The sequence below is a fragment of the Telmatherina bonti genome (assembly GCF_933228915.1).
Source record: "Telmatherina bonti genome assembly, chromosome: 21".
Lineage (NCBI taxonomy): Eukaryota > Metazoa > Chordata > Actinopteri > Atheriniformes > Telmatherinidae > Telmatherina > Telmatherina bonti.
In genome coordinates this window covers 8,479,191-8,496,386 of record NC_136630.1, presented here as the reverse complement: position 1 = coordinate 8,496,386, position 17,196 = coordinate 8,479,191, and the positions used below count along the sequence as shown (strand labels likewise).

Here is a 17,196-nt window from a genome sequence, read left to right as displayed (position 1 = left end):
TAAGTGAGTGATGGTGCCTTCCTACTGTCCCTACGCTTCTGTAGTTTCTTGTCATGTTGAAAATGCATTAGTGTTAGTACTACAAAATGAAAGTAAGTTACAGATTATTAAACCACAACTTGACATCTCATAGTAAAAATTTCATTATACAAAAAAAAACTTTGGCCAACATATAATTACAGACTAAAATAATTGAGATATTACGGTACAGTGTACATTATCAGTGCATAATATTAAAATATATCAGAGAAGTGAGGACAACTTATAAATGGCACCTGCTGAAATAAATTGAAATAAACTGGGAATCATTTAAATCATTGCATGGGTCCAGGTACGTTTTTAATTAAACACCCACTCAAAGAGTGAAACCTACAATATCCAGAAACACATCTGCCTTTTCTGGACTTCATTGGAGTAATTAATAAAATAACTAGCGATTTCAGTAATAATACATTAATCATGTTGAGAAGCTTCTTGCCTTTTAAAGAAAAACAGTGAGAAAATACAAAAATACCTTCCACATTTATTACAACACAATTTTGAACTTAAGGGAATCTCGGGTGTTTCAGTACATCTACCAGCAGTCCAGATGTGTCAGAAAACAGAATAAAGCCCCAAAATTATTAAACCGCTGTGTCACGTAAGAGATTAGATTAGTGGTAATTGTGATCTTCTTCCAGCTTTTTGTTAAAACGTGTTTCTTCGAGTGAATTCAGAAATTTTGTAAAACCAAAAACTATGCGTGAGGGTCACTTGTCTATGTGTCATATTAATTTTTTATACATACATACAATTTCTGACATATTTGGCATCATTGTATGGCAAGAAGGTTTCTCAAAATCTTGTGTTTTCTGCCCCCCAATACATACCAGAAAGCAAAAGATTACACTATAAGAATTTTAACCTATAAGTCATTATGTTAAATATCCCTGACAAATTATTTTGTCAAAGGAAAAAATAAAGACGTCATATAAAAATGTCATTTTCTTCCCATTTGTAACCCTTTTCTCCTAAAGGGCTAAAAGCCAGGCCAACTTTATTTATAAAGTACTATAAAATAGTAAGTACCAACAAAGTGCTGAACAGTAAGAATAATAATACATAAAAAGAAGCAGAAGTGCAGGGTAGTGTTCACAGAAAAAATAATTTTATAACTAATCATTCTTCTTTCCTGTAGAGAGAAATAATCTGAATTTAAGTTGTTACGTGTACTTATACTCTACCACTTCTGCATGGAGAAGTCAGTACTATTGGAGTTGAAAAATTTTGTGAAGAAGGTGCAGAAATCCAACAAAATGAATTATCTGTCTTTTATCATGATTTAACTATCATATATTTTTTTTACTGCTCTGAAGGGAGTAAATGGGCCTTATTGTGTATTTATTTGTGTTTTGCATTTAGCTTTGATTCTCATTGAGATTTTATTCTATCAGTATATTTTTAGTATTTTTTCCTGTCCAAATTGAGCTTATATTGTACCATTTCTAGTATAATTATGAGTAGTGGGAATCAGAGTAATGTATAACAAATCAGCTTCAAATCACTATATATTTCAAAACGACACTGAGGTTTAATAACATATGGAATCATAAAAACAGAATGTCATCACAAAGTAGGTTTTTCTATAATATAGTTGTACATTTTTGTCTCTGTCGTTACGGTAAGCTGCACGCATCACTCCTTTGGCATGTAAAGTGTATTTTTCCCTCCTGTTTTCAAATATTTGCCTTGACCATTTGCTGCCAAATCAGACGGCTACACATTTTTTTCAGTCTCCCAGGAACGGATCATGGATGAGATCGATGAGGAGGCCAAGCGAGCGAGACAGCAGGGACCAAGTACTGGTGCCAACTGAGGCAGGTGTGCCACCTGTTGATGGACTGTGTGTTTATCCTCCACTCAACCAGGAGGGGACTGATGATGCCACTGATCCTAATTCCACGGCTGACTGCTGTTTTCTATCTTAAGATAGAAGTGGACTTTTTTTTGTCTTGATTATAGGGAAGGGGGGGGGGGGGGGGGGGGGGGATTGTGTGGTTTTTCTGTTGATGTGTATTCTCCTATTATACCTATAATAAGTTTCCTCTCATTGGAACGGACTAATCCACTGACCTCAACATGGCTAAACTAAAGGCCCAAACTGGAGCTCAGTTACCACCTTCTAACTTGAGATTTCCAGCTCTTATCATGTGATGTAAGGGAAATGTACACAAGCAGTCAGCTTCTGACTTCAGATCTACAGTGGCCTTCAACAAAAGCGAATGCTTGTAACACTGAGCAGAAGATGCACAAAGTAACTTGGTGAAATCTAATATTTATGCTTATGAAATGTTGATTTATATAATAAAAAAAAAATCCCATGTATTGGATTCTATATGATGTACAGTCTTTAAAGGTTCTGATTTATGTATGTAAATGTACACAGCAACAAGTAGAAGGGACAAAAAGAGCCATAGTATTTACATTTGCTTTTTATTTTTAGTCAAAATTTAATATATGGAATCTGATCTAACCACATAACCTTGAGTAAAAATATAAAGTAAGACATTGTAAGGGAAAGGCACAGATTCATCTTGGCAGGACAGCAGCTTCAGAAAGCAATATAATTATATATTTACATGAACAATTTCAAGCTGTGACTTTTTCTTTGAATACAACATTACAGGAGTTTGACCGCCAGGATATTCAGCGTGCACAGTGAATATTTAATAAGGCAACAGCTAAAGATTCACAGCTTCCTCTACACCCAACTAAATATGATCAGATCTGTTGGGGAACAGATCATTACTGTAATCCAACAAAAAAAAAAAAAAAAAAAAAAGGAGCATAATATACCTCCCTTCTGGACCCATAACAGAAAAACTGCTCCTTAAGTGAAGAGTTTTAACAACAAATGAGAACTAAAACAGATTTACTAAAGTGCACAAGGTGCTTGATCTATGGAACAAGCGACAAGTACTTTAAACTGAATTAAGGTGGCAGAAATATTTAGTGTACTCATAGCTTGTAAACATGAATGTATTCAGTTATATACACATGTACAGTGAACAGGAAAAGCCAGTAGTCTAAAATATAAGTGGGTTTTTAAAACTCATAAATATGATGCAAGTGTTTTTTTTCCTCCTATTTTACACCAGTAAAATGGTAAAAAATAATCTGTACTGATCATGTTTTTCTCTAAAGTGTCACATCTGTGCACTGTTTTATGATGCAATATAGGATTGGAGTGTGTGTTGTTCTATCAGTTCGCTAAATCAGCCAAAGACAGTTGACAAAAATGGAAAATGCATCGGAGTTGTCGCCTATCAGGCCCCAGAAGGCAACAATCACAGCTCTACTGAATGGGAATAAATTCACTGTGCAGTCAGCAGCTGACGTCACGATGAAGCAACAGTAATTTAGGTCGACATCGTCTGTAAATAAAAAGCTTTTAAGCATCACTCTGGTTCACATTGCTGTGCTAAGATTGATTAACAGCATCAGGACAAATAAGAAATTCTGGGTCAATTTAATGGTAAAGTGACACAATTCTGCAGCACGTTGTACCATCACTTGACTGCGTCGAAGCATTGCTCAGAGGAAAACATTTCACAGAGATTTTTGCAGGGAACCGTGGCGAGTTTGCTGCGTCTGAACCGTTTGGTTTGGACAGTTTATTTACAAGAGAGGAAAAATGTCACTTTTAACATGAAGCAGGCCGCTCGGATCTCTGCGTTTCAGCCGTCATTGGGCTGGAAACTGGACGTCTGCCGCTAGTCCGGCCCCACTGAAGACTGTTTCGATTACATACGAGGTGAGCGACCGCTGATGAAGAGGGGAGCAGTTTGCCGAAAGCCATCCACCTGCAGGAGGGTTTTGACCACTTGCAGTCACTTAGAGATGAGGTAGTCCAGATATACAGCGTGCTTGGCTGAGAGTTTTACTAGAAAAGTGAAACAGGATGGAAAAAAGGATGAAGAGGAACGTGTTTTATGTTCAGTTTGATAAGAAGGGCTGAGAAAGTTTCCACATTACAGTGTGCACTCACCATTCTACTGATGCCGGTGGCAAAGGTGACGCCTTTGCTGGATTTATCCTGCGAGCCGCTGCTGCTGCCGCCCAGAGAGTTTCTCCTAATGATGCCTTAGAAAATAGTTTGCGACATAAAAATCCAGTCAGACAAAGATCTGCTACACATTTGATCAGAACAGGAGAGATGATTTCTTTGTTACCTTGGAGTGGCAACATGTCCACGCGTTGCAGGCTGTTCCGGCGTGATGATGGGAAGCCGTTCCCTTTGGACAGGCGGCGCTGCCGGCTGGACAGCACAGCAGCAGGCGAGACAATTCCTGGTGGGGGAGCCTTCCCCATCCTCTCATACAGCTCCTCAATCTCTCTCTTCTGGGCGGCCTGCAGGGCCTGAACCTCCGTCAGATGTCTGATAACAGAAAAATGGAACAAATGTGAGTCAGAGTTAAGTCATACTTGGAGAGAATTCACCTTTTAAAACAGGAGATCTCCAAATGGACTAAACTTACTGTGCTAAAACTAACTTTGTTCTGCTTCGCTTTATCATAGTTGAAATTTGCAGTGATAATGTTCATATAATTTACTCGATAGAAGGTTAAAGCTACAGCTGCAAAGAGATGTTCGTATTCATCCTGGAAGTGTCTGAAACGCTGCATTTGTGCAATGAGCCGTTGTAATTAATTAACCAGTTGCATATTGACTGATTTTTAACTAATCTAACAAGTGTTTCCTTTACTATGACTCAAATAGACCCTTTGGTTGTAGAGATATACTCATTTATTATGCATAAAAACACCAAGAATATGTATGGCTTTAAATGAAAACAATACAATAAAAAGTAAAACAGCATAAAGGTTGTGCTGACTAAACCAGGAGTACCCAGGTTTGGTTCTTGAGATCTACTATCCTGCAACTTTTAACTTAATCTGTTCTCCAACACACCTGGATTAAATGGCTTAATTTCCTAAAATGCATATAATTCAGATCTGCAGAGGCTTGGTAACAAGCCATTCATTTGATTCAGGTGTGTTGGAGAAGGGAAGCATCTAGAAGTTGCAGGAGAGTAGAGCTCGAGGACTGATCTGGACTAGACAGACAGAAGCCTTTTCTTTAACAATTCAAATAACTAGTTTATTCTTTTAGTCTAAATTATGTCAAGATTTTTGCTTTTTCTGTTCCTTTCAGCTTTGTTGAATAAGATTTGTATTGATGAAGAACTGCTGGTTCTTAGAACTCTAAAGCAGAGGTGGAATAATGATCCCTGACAGCAGCGGTATTAAATGTATTTATTGGTTTTAACGCACATTAAAATGATCAGCTGAGGCAAAGTACTGTTGAAACTGCTGCTCAAAACGAAGTTCATTAAATATAAATATTTTGATCATGTACTTATACTTTACAGTAACATACTGGGGAAAAAAAGAGCTTTTATTATTTATAGATTATCATGTATTACTGATCTGTTATATTATATTCGACTGACCCCAAACACACCTAAAGGGTTGTGAAAGAGGAAAAAACACAACTAGCTCCAACAAGCGTTGATGCTGATTGCATCCTTTTGAGCATCAGTGTTGCATCTGTTGCATCTGGTTAAAGTCATTTTTCTTCCTACTTCCCACCTTTAACTCTGCGCTCTGTTCAGCAAGGAACGACTGCACTTTGATCACTCACTTCTCTCTGAGCTCCTGAAACTCTTCCATCAGCTCCTCATCCTCACTGTCCGAGTCGTCGATGCTCAGGTAGGGAGCGCTGCGGTTGTACGTCATCGTCCATAAATGGTGAAGGGCGTTGCCGTACTGCGGGCTGCCGGCCGCTCCGTCCCACAGCCTCCCCTCCATCTCAGCAGCAGTCAGAGATAGCCCGCTGTCCGCGGACGTCCCCATCAGGCTGAGGCTGTACGCCCTCCTCCGACTTCTCTTCCTCACCCTCTGCCGCTCCCCGGTGACCTCCTCCCGACCCTCTTCTTCCTCATCTTCATCTCCCTCTACGTCTCTGTTCTGTTGACGCTGCTGCTCCTGGTTAACGGCCCACCCCGGCTTGCCGTCAACGTCCTGGGGGTTGGATCCTTTGCGGGGATGTGGATGAGGAGGGGACATGGTGAGGGAGGTGCCCAGGCTTGTCTCCGACTCCCCCTGCTCCTCTGTGCTGCTCTCTGACTGGTTGCTGTCGCTGTGCGGTGCAGGAGGTGCAGGAGGTGCAGGAGGTGCAGCAGGCTCAGGGACGTCCGTGCTGGGTGTCACCTGAAATCGCCCAACGGTCACTGACGTTGACTTAACTCCTGCAAAGTAGACGGAAACAGAAATAAAAGGCATTTTAGCATTGATGTAAAATATATTATATAATGATGTCAGTTATAATATCTATTTACTTTCAGCGTATTTATAAAATATCTGTTTAACTGTATTTTTTTCAAGTGATAACTCTGTAATGCCATCATTCCTAAACAAAAGCTCACGTTCTCTCAATCACTCGGTTACATAAAGATCTCCTGTGTTTTCTGGTAAACTCTTACAGCAGGTGTGAAAGTTTCCACTTAAGCTTTAGATGCCTAAAGTCAACGTTTCCTTCTGTAGGTGTAGGAGCTTTAATGATCACAGCAAACTGTTTTTCATCTGTTCAGCTATTATGGAAGGAAATCGTTAACTATTAAAGAGAAAAATGAAGAATGACGTGACTGATTGTACAGCATGAGTTAATAGGTAATGAGATGAATCAAGTGAGTAAATCATATTTTTCTATTTGCTTAAATGAGCAACAAGGAACAAAGACATCAGGAAAGCTTTAAAATGGACGAAAGACGACGAAGTAGACTTCTTATTGGAGAACTGTTTTGTAAATAAAGAATTGACTGCGAACAGAACTGATTGGAAAATGTGGGCAAAACAGTCCATCCTGTTAACACCTATAATGCTGAACTCTGCAGTACAATGAGGAACTATGTGGAAAAAAAGTGTTTACAAAACAAAATCACAACATTTTTGGTCTGAGATAAAGAGGTCGCAACATCCACAGTGAGGGGGTGGTTAAAATTATTCTCTATTAAAAATATTTTGCTATTAAAACTTTTGTTTTCTTTTTAAATTACTTGGTAACTTATCCCCTAAAGGGGTTGGATTTGGACTGACAGGTTGTCTAAAATAGGTATATTTAACATAAATTCATTGTTTATACATAATATAGCAGGATACCTCTTTTCATTGCTCATCTCTGACGCTCTACATTTTGTTTTTCTGCATTTTAGATGATAAAACAGACAAATCACCTCCTCTAATTGGTATTAAAGGGCAACTTTTGTAAGTTGGTTCTTTTATAGAAGATGTTATTTCTTCTATTTACTAATACTGGGGTTGGAACTGGACCATTATATGGCTACTGATATGTATATTATTAAAATTTCCATATATTTTTGTATGTTTATATGTTAGTAGACTGTAAACAGTAACTAAGAACAACAGCCTGGAGCACTACCTGTCAGGACTGCAAATAAAGTCCCATGCAGAAGCTCTTTAGTGTGCAGGTTCATCTGCTCTTTTCCATTGTTGGCTGCCAGTCCAACACCCAATCCGGTGGGTTTTTTTAATGTGGGATCATGTGTAATGATTATTTAAGAATATTAGGAATAGTGGCTGATTATATCTGAACCAACTGGAGACTAGCTTAAAAGTAGCAAAGTGTCTTCGTCAAACTTTGTTTCTGCACCTCGAGTTATACAGCACACTTACAAAGCAGAGGCTCATCAGTTATAATTAGTTTTCTATTGTATTGGGTGCAAATTGCCTGGTTCCAGACTCTAAATACAGTCTCTTTTTTATGGATTATACTAATTACCGAATGCCTCTTTTTCAAACCAAGTGGTGCTTCACACATAATTATCAGTATTTAGGTATTTAATAGACACTTAATAAATAACTATTATCTAAACTGACGGTTTCTAGTTGTAGTTAATCTTTATTAACTGATTAAATCTGTACAATTTGCTTTTCATCTGTGATGCATCATCATTATTCATAGAAAACTCACAAGTAAACACTTTTCTTACAGCATTTAATCAGACAGAGAAACCACTGATTCAGTACGGAGCATCTGGTGTGGTCCTTCGGTTCATGTGTGCAGAGACAAAAAAATGAAACTAATCAGATAAAAAACCTCAAAACCTTTACTAAGCCTACATGTGATTAGAAACAAATGAGTTGTGAGTAGTTTTATGCCGCTCCGTTCATCAGGAACCAGTCATGAATAAAGCAATCAGGGTCAATTCACAGATATTTAGGAGACAATCACTGATGAATGATTCAGTCTGTTTTCCAGTAAGTCATCATGACCAAGTCCCTCCTGATTTATTCTTCACACATTTGTTCTCCCATTACACCAAGTTGTTTCTCTTTTCTACTTCTCTATTAACCTATCACGATAAAAACAGGGCTCACATTTAAACACATAGTGTTGAGTTTCTGCCCACATCTGCAGAGCATTAGGTGGTTTGGAGCTGTGCAGTGCCTCAGTTTGCCCACTGAGTGTCCTTCTTACAGCGAGCACAAAGTGCTTGAGTCCGTGCCCGCAGAAACAGAGGGGCTCTGTTGAATGTGGGATTCTGAGGACGGTATAAATACTGAGAGGTGTGGACATGGGAGGAGAAGCCATTAATGAGCCCAGCCGCTTGCTGATTGGTCGTTCCCAGAGGGTGGGGCTACAATCACACCTACATTTGTGTTCACACTGAATGGAACATTGCACTCAGACGGGGACTTACGCAACAGCTATTGGGGCACCATTAGTAGGTGATAATGTCCATAGAGGGACTCAGAAAGAGCTGAAAGCAGTTCAGAAAAAGCAAATTCTCTGTACCAGACACATCAAGGTGTTTTTTGTATAAATATGTAAAAATTTATTAGAAAAAAAAAAAGGTTAATAAATGTCTAAAGGTGCATTTGTGTGCGTTCACGCGTGTCGGTTTGTTTGGGGTGCAAACACAAACATCATTCAGCACGTCATTTTCCAGGTCTACTTTATGATGGAGAAGTCTGTTTTAGGAACGGGAGCACAAATGTAGACTTTCTTACCAGATTCTGGGGAAGATGCTTTCACTTTCGGGCTGCTGGTGTTCATTTCAGGTCCAGCTGGGCTGGATTGGCTGTTAAAGGATGATAACTGCAGAGGATGGAAACATATTGTACATATATTTACTTCATTGGCCAGATTGAAAGCAGCATTTTTGTTTCACAGAAAATAAACAAAACGTCCACTCATATAAAATATTTTAAATCAGAGCCATGCTACACACTGGAATAAAAATTTAAGCTAAAAGAAAAAGACAGTAATCAAAATCAGCAGATTTCTGAATTAAATATAAAATCCAGAAACAGTGTGTCTCTAACCAATTAATGATCTCTGAATTTGCAATTCTGTAAAATGTCAAAAAATGATCAAATAGTTCGATTGGTCTCCATTATTACTTAGAAAAGCTGATCATATCCAATCCATGCTTTCAAAGATACATCCATTTAAGTTCCACATATTAGCTTCATGTCAGGACAACTTTTACCAGGGATTGTTCAGCAGGGAATCAAAGCTCCAAAATAATTTTCTGCAGATGGATGAGCTGAATAATCAGCTCATTTTTTACAAAATAATAAGTCTTTAATCTGAGAGAATAGAGTAATTAATCATCACTCACAGTGCTATCAGGGCTCACTGGGGGCGACGGGGAAAGATCTGATGAAGAACTTGATTTGCAAATTTCAGATCTAACATTAGCCTGGGAAGGAACTTGGGCCGGGTATGGTGCCACATAACTGTGGTCCTGGATCAGGATGGGCGAGTTGGAGAGTCCAACCTGCTGCAAAGGCTCCAGAGTCGTCTGTGGAGGAGTGGAAGTCATGGAAGGCTGATAGACGGGGTGCGGCCATGGTGGGAAACCGCTCTGGTGAAAGCCGACCCCGTCCACTTGAGGTGCATGCTCTGGGCTGAGGATATTCTGAACTGGGATGCCCGCTGATGGGTAAGGGGCCTCCATTAGTGGAGTCTGGTAATGCTGTGGATAGACGGAAGGGTAGCCGGACTGAGGGGTCATGTGACCTGTTACATGGCGGTGGAAGCCTGGATAGGAGGGCATCCCTTGAGTAGCGAGGCTTGCAGGAGGGATGAAAGACTGAGCCATGCTCATGGCCATGGAGATTACATTCGCCAAAGAGAATAAGGGCTGAGTGTGGGGGGGCCACATGTTGGGATGCTGAGGGGCAGATGGGGGCATGGTGACATTTTCCTTGCTTGGGCTTGGGGTCTCACTCAGAGGGCTCGGGGAGTTCGGGGTCGGGGACGGAACAGTAGGGAAAGTTGGGTTACTGGCTACACGTGTGAGGGGAGGATGGAACCCCGCTGGCTTTGGGGATGCTGGAGAACCTGGGTATGGGAAGGGAAAGTGAGTGTGACCCATGTAGGGCAAGTGGTAGTGCTGATGATGGGGCAGAAGAGATGCAGGATTATGTTGTTGCTGATAATGGTGGGGAGAACCTGGAAGACAAAAAAAACAACAACATAAAAACAGTTTTGACTTTCTAAAGTCAAGCCATAAACTAAACGAACATAAAGTTAAAATCTAAAGTGTTATTTTGTACAGTTTGAGTGGAACATTGAACAGAGTGTCAAATCCCTCCTCTTTCAGTCTCCTGCCAAAATACACATCATCTGCTACATAAATCTTTCCTGTATTTTCAAATAATAGGACTCCATGATGAACAAAGACGTTTTGTTTAAAGCAGCATCCGACTATAATTGCCCTGGTAAGCCAGAACATTTACATGCCGGGTTTACACGGCTGTGAGGGATTTAGCATCAGTGGAGCAAGTGAGGCTTTTACGGATCGCCTTTTAGAGGAGTTTAAATTAAACACACGTGTGTGTGTGTGTGTGTGTGTGTGTGTACAGAACGTTTTGGGTCTGATTGTGAGATTAAAGAAGTCGGGATTTCGACATCGTTCCTGAGGGAATGTTTTAGGGTCGCATCGACAATGGCTCCACAGTTAAAAAAAAAACCACACCTCCCCTTGCTGATGATGCAAACCAGCCTCTACTTTTTCCACGCTGATGAAAACACAAGTCAGGCAACACTGTGATGGTGAGGAGCGGTGCGAAAGCAAATGTGCATACGGACTTTTAGCAGAGGATGGGGAAACAGGATGAAAGGGGATAAGGATGTTCAAATTGGGGCCAAACTGGGGGGGGGCAAAAGAAGGATATGGTGCTATTAAACTGACTTCAAATGCTTCTGCTGTGGGTAGGGAGACTTCGAGGCAGGGAGGAGAGATTCTTGGAAATTATGCAGGAGTTTGTGCTGGCAAACAGATGTTGCTGACTATCGCAGCAATGGAGAAAACCTCATGCTTCACAGAGACAGCATTCACGGCTTCCTAAAAGCCAAAAAGCGCCCTTCAGGTGAGGTAATTACCCCAGAGGCCCTGCAGCAAGGCAGACACAGACGAGGGCTTTGAGGTGTGGGGATGGCGGATGGCGCCATGCAAATGTCGGAACAATACTAAGAATGGACCCTGAGGAGGGGAGGTGGGGGGTGCTTATGAGGTAGCTGAGCTTTGCTTTGACTTCTTCTTTGCCAAAAAGGACTGTAAGAATTTTTTCAGCGTGCTGAAACAGTAAACAATGCAAGGCCTCTTCACGTGGGCACCAGAGGGAGAGTTGGATGGCTGTTTACCTGGGGCGTTGTGGAAAGACTGGGAGCGCATTAAAGGTCGCCCAGGTGAAGTAATGTCTGCACTGAAGATCTCGCCAGTGGTGCATGGGGAAGAGCCACGCACCCCTACATTTGGGTTAGCCACACTGTAGTCTAAGACAAGACACACATGCATGAGTGGACTCCATTCATATATGATCACACACACACAAACACAATGAGCATGCAGTCAAAAACAGATGCAAAAAGTTAATACACATGCTGAGAAAGATTAATTAATGCAATGCAAGGACTCTGTGTTGCTTAATGCTTTATATTAATAAAAGAGGAAAAGATGTGGGTGCTTTAATTCATTTTAATGACTGGATGAAGTTAATGAGACAACACAAGAGACTTACCAGGCAGAGAGGAGGACGAGTGTGTTCGAGGCATGGTCTGACTGTGTAGATTAGGCTGTAAAAAAATTTTAAAAAATCTGTAATTCTTTTCCTAAATGGACAAAATGCCAATGATCGATGCTGTTGAGCAGAATCCATCAGAAGCGTTCAGACTTTCTATCAAGGTCCTCGTGAGTCACTTAAAAACTGCTGCAGAGGAGTGAATCATCATTTAGAAATAACAACGTATCCTGTTCCCTGTTGCGTCTTTGATCGGACGACTCCTTTATATTTTAAATTCCAAATCCTTATTTGGTAAAGCAACATTTGTGATTTAACAGTGCTTTATCGGAACTACATTACTAATAAAGCCATTTCCACAAGCTGTGTAGAAGCTCTTTGTAAGCTGCCTGTGACATGTCAAATCCCCGTGCTGATCCCTTAAGCAGGCCTCTAAACCACTAGGTGATGTATATGACCCCAACACCTGATTTCACACGTGTGTAACTTGATGGACAGTTCAGGATTTTGTTTTATTCTGCTGATACTAAGAAGGCTATGAGGAACTTGTGTCATTTCCACATTAAATCTCATGTTATTATTCTGCTATTATAACTATCACTCCTTTTATTTCACAACATGAAGTCATTTTTAGCAAGTTTTTGAAATCCTGTAACTTGGCTTTCTAATCCAGCAGAGCTGTGAAGGAACTAAGACTTTCTGGCCCTGGGGATGCTGGCGGAGGTCTGTCAGTGAGCCCATCGGTCTGCCTCAACAACTTTTTGATGAATTGCTATTAAAACTTTTTCACAGAATTCAATTCCCAGATGGTGAATTCTAATGACTGTCTCCTGTTTCCTACAAAAGCCACCAACAGGCAAAGACATTCACTGCTCTGGAAATGTCTCAACATCTACTAAATAAACTGGCACAAGACTTTGTAAACACATCATCAGATCCCAGATTATGTAACCTAATGAGTGAATTGACAATTACTGTTCTCAAATGTTGGGATTTTTTGCCATTAAACCTTTCAGATGACGTTTGAGCCTTAACTGTGTTTTGGTTTTACTGCTTATTAGGAAATGTTAACATGTTACGGTGCTAAAATAATGCAGTGAAGACTGCAAACGGTTTACCTGCAGCAAAGATACAACTGTTGACTTTGCTGCTGACTGTTTGTCTTGCTCTCTCAGCGGTCACAAGAGGAAAGTTGGAAAAGCCAGACGAGCTTGGCTTTCCAGGGATTCACACTCCATTTATAGAATTTATTAATAGAGACTCAGAAAAGCGACCTACCTACAATTCACAGCAGCTTGTAGAGATGCACCACTGTAGATAGATGAGTATCTTTCTAACATAGCTGCTGTTTTTTGTTATAGCACCCAGGGAGTGCAGGCAGGCATAATGGCTCTTGGTTAAAGAAGTCCTTACAACAGGCAGGTGTTGGAAAAAAGCCAGATGTGAATTTTCTGAAGTGTTTTAAGGTATTTATGTAACCAGGGAGGTCAGACACATGCTGAACAAGTTAGATGATGGGGAGTGGAAGATTACAGTTCTTTTTATATCAAACACTTCATGAAAGCTTAGATTCCTCTCCATCTTTTCTTTTTTAAGTCATCTTTTCCTTCAGGGCATAAGAATATTTTGTTCTTTGTACTCTACAATTTGGTACATAGCTGGCAAAACAGTCACTTCTTTTCCATAAACGGACAAACCGTATCTGATTAGGCGTGGGGGTTTTGTATCCTAGGATGGCACTGCCCTCGACAAGCCTTTTTTTCATTGTACAGCTTCCCAAAAGCTTAATTCACGAACACTTAGTGGATCTAAGCATAAATTATTTTACCCATTCTCTTTTGGCAGATATTCTGGAAAGTTCATTATAAGCACTGGAAAGGATTTGTGGTTGTGGGAAAACTGAACGTGGGAAGGAGGCATGGCTTATATTTCAGGAAATCGTACGTTTTATGTCATGAGCGCTTTTAATAACATCGTTTTCTAAAAGGAAGCTCTACCTTTTGGCGGCTTTATGGACACTCAACCTTCTGTCTTTAAGGCTACAGCTCAGGGGGGGGGGGGGGGGGGGGGGGGGGGGGGGGGGGCGGTGAGGAAAGCACTCCACCGAGGTTTTCTTTTTATTACCAGTGCAGGAAGCAACACTAAAGCTTTCCATTTATATCAGATTTATAGCGCTGGCTTAGATAAGCAATGCAGAAAACGCCGTAGTTGATGCAATTTACTCTTCTTTTGTTCACAGCTAACACTACTGTGAGGTGGATTACTGGAAATGAGCAGGTGCTGCTGCTGACCTGCGAGGAAGACAACGAGTTAACTCCGCCGTGGAATGCAGGCTGGGCCAGTTGGTGACCGCCGGTGTGGACTGCCTGTTCTTTGGCCATAAGAGCCTCGGCCCGCTTGATGATGTCACCCATCCGGTAGATAAAACCCTCCTTTTCTGATGGCAAGATGAACTCATTGTGCACCTAGAATACACAAAGTGGAAACAGTTTATAGACACTAGTCAGAATTTAGACACTGAAAGGTGTTTCACATTCTGCTGCAAATTTTGCCCAAAGCAAGCACTCCATGTTTAACACCAAGTTTAACAGATAATGGGAACTGTTTGTGGATAATGAGCAAACAATATATTGTTTAGAAGCTGTAAGCTGAGCTTCTTTGTTCTCTTCATATACGAGAAGCTGTCTCTCAGAAGACCTTCTGAAACAGTCGTACCTGTTGGGTCTTTTTCTAAACGTCATTAACTTTAATAATCAACATGCTAACAGAGGTATGGACAATCTGAGATGGAGTCTGTTTGGTTAGTTTCTTTTTAAGCTTATCTGAGCATTGTACACTCAGATGGACAGGCTTCATCGCTGTCCAGTTTTAAATCCCTTCTTAAGACCCACCTATTTTCACTGGCATTTTACCCAGAATGAGTTTGCTTTTATTGTTTTTATTTGTTTCATTGTTTTATATTTTATGGTTTTAAATTTGACCGTTTTATTGTTTTTCTGCTTAAATATGTTAATTATGTTATGTTTAGCCCTTTGTTCAGCAGTGGCTGTCAGAAAGTGCTTTATAAATAAAGTTGGCTTGGCTTGGTTGTCCAACATGATCTTCCACATTCCTGGATATGACCTTCTAACCCATCCCAGATTGAGGGGCAGGAATAATTGCTTCTCCGAACTCATTGCTGATGTCTTTGCTGTCATGTGTTTGCGGAAGATGATCATAAAGAAGAAGAATTTATGTTGCCAAGTGCATGATAATCCAAAGGTTTATTTAACAAACAGAAGGAACGAGGAACTGGATACGATGACGAACTGGTCCCTGCTGTGGAGAAGGGAGTTGGTTATAAAGGGAGGCGGTGGTGATTGTGGACAGGTGTCTTCATTCACGTGATGAGGTGTGACTGGAGAGGGAGGATAAACCAAGTGGAACCAGGAAGGGAGGACATAACAGGGCGTGACATTTGCTGCTTGTTGATTAGTTAATAAACACCTGAATTAGAAATGAGAGGATGTACTTTCTTCTTTACCTGATTGTGTCCAAATAAAAAAATCGTTTAAAATATATTGTCATCTATGTCATTTAATGCTCAGAGAATAATACATTTAAAATTATGACCAAGCTCCATTGTACATACAAGATCTTATCGTTCCATATATTCCAAATAGAGCACTTCGCTCTCAGACTGCAGGTTTACTGGTGGTTTCCAGAGTCTCAAAGAGTACTATGGGAGGAAGGGCCTTTAGCTATCAGGCTCCTCTCTTATGGAACCAGCTCCCACCGTGAGTTCGGGAGGCAGACTCCCTCCACACCTTTAAGATCGAGCTGAAAACCTTCCTTTTCCATGATTCTTATAGTTAGGATATGAGCATCTCCTGAGTTGAAGTCTGCATGTACGGGACCCAACTATCCAGGTTATGCTCTTTGCTTTTATAGTTATGGGTAGTCTAGCCAACCTTTACTTATGTAGCAATGGGGATGTTATCTGATGCACTGAGAAGTACCTCGCTCTATTTCTCTAATATATTAATGTATAAATAAATGCCAATATTGCCGTCTCTAACTTATTTCTCCTTTTTTTCCGCAGGTTTTCCTGAATAAGTGCAGTTGTACATGTTGTTCTGTCCTTCCTGTCCTCTCCACCCCAACCAGTCAAGGCAGATGGCTGCCCTCCCTGAGCCGGGTTCTGCCGGAGGTTTTCTTCCTGTTAAAGGGGAGTTTTTTCCTTCCCACTGTTGCCACGTGCAGCTCAGGATGGGGGATTGGATCGAAGTCATGGCTCGATGCAATCACTTGGTTTCTATTATAGGATATGTATGAATTAGCTTGAAATTATCTGTATGTTGATTCGTGTATGTATAGTACCCTGTGACAACAATAAAGTTGAATTGAATTGAAAAGCTTTATAACCATTATTTAGCAGAACTCGGGCATGGGAGGAGTTCGGTGAGGCCATGGAGAAAGACTTCCGGACGGCTTCGAGGAGATTCTGGTCCACCATCCGGCGGCTCAGGAGGGGGAAACAGTGCTCCATCAATACTGTGTACAGTGGAGATGGGGTGCTGCTGACCTCAACTCGGGACGTTGTGGGTCGGTGGAGGGAATACTTCGAAGACCTCCTCAATCCTACCAACACGTCTTCCCATGAGGGAGCAGAGCTGGTGGACTCAGGGGTGGACTCTCCTATCTCTGGGGCTGAAGTCGCTGAGGTGGTCAAAAAGCTCCTTGGCGGCAAGGCCCCGGGGGTGGATGAGATCCGCCCGGAGTTCCTTAAGGCTCTGGATGCTGTGGGGCTGTCCTGGCTGACACGCCTCTGCAGCATCGCGTGGACATCGGGGGCAGTACCGCTGGATTGGCAGACTGGGGTGGTGGTCCCCCTTTTTAAGAAGGGGGACCGGAGGGTGTGTTCCAATTACAGGGGAATCACACTCCTCAGCCTCCCTGGTAAGGTCTATTCAGGGGTCCTGGAGAGGAGGGTCCGCCGGATAGTCGAATCCCGGATTGAGGAGGAGCAGTGTGGTTTTCGTCCTGGTCGCGGAACAGTGGACCAGCTCTATACCCTCTTTGGGGTCCTGGAGGGGGCATGGGAGTTTGCCCAACCAGTCTACAT

The 17,196-nt window shown here is 41.3% G+C and overlaps 2 protein-coding genes across 2 annotated transcripts in view; one reads left to right on the top strand and one right to left on the bottom strand.

Moving 5' to 3' along the window:
• The window catches only part of coa3a (cytochrome C oxidase assembly factor 3a), a 2,601-nt gene extending 605 nt beyond the window's left edge, over nucleotides 1-1,996 (top strand). Inside the window, exon 2 of the mRNA XM_079261432.1 lies at nucleotides 1,752-1,996. Within this exon, the coding sequence (XP_079117558.1) occupies nucleotides 1,752-1,855 (104 nt within the window). The 3' untranslated portion in view covers nucleotides 1,856-1,996. The remainder of the gene's footprint in view (nucleotides 1-1,751) is intronic.
• Nucleotides 1,997-2,056: 60 nt separating this feature from the next.
• wnk4a (WNK lysine deficient protein kinase 4a) overlaps nucleotides 2,057-17,196 on the bottom strand; it is a 50,382-nt gene continuing 35,242 nt past the window's right edge. Inside the window, exons 13-20 of the mRNA XM_079261421.1 lie at nucleotides 14,384-14,557; nucleotides 12,093-12,147; nucleotides 9,686-10,521; nucleotides 9,072-9,159; nucleotides 5,683-6,289; nucleotides 4,212-4,417; nucleotides 4,028-4,122; nucleotides 2,057-3,922 (exon numbers count right to left, since the gene is read on the bottom strand). Coding sequence (XP_079117547.1) covers nucleotides 3,920-3,922; nucleotides 4,028-4,122; nucleotides 4,212-4,417; nucleotides 5,683-6,289; nucleotides 9,072-9,159; nucleotides 9,686-10,521; nucleotides 12,093-12,147; nucleotides 14,384-14,557 — 2,064 coding nt within the window. The 3' untranslated portion in view covers nucleotides 2,057-3,919. The remainder of the gene's footprint in view (nucleotides 3,923-4,027; nucleotides 4,123-4,211; nucleotides 4,418-5,682; nucleotides 6,290-9,071; nucleotides 9,160-9,685; nucleotides 10,522-12,092; nucleotides 12,148-14,383; nucleotides 14,558-17,196) is intronic.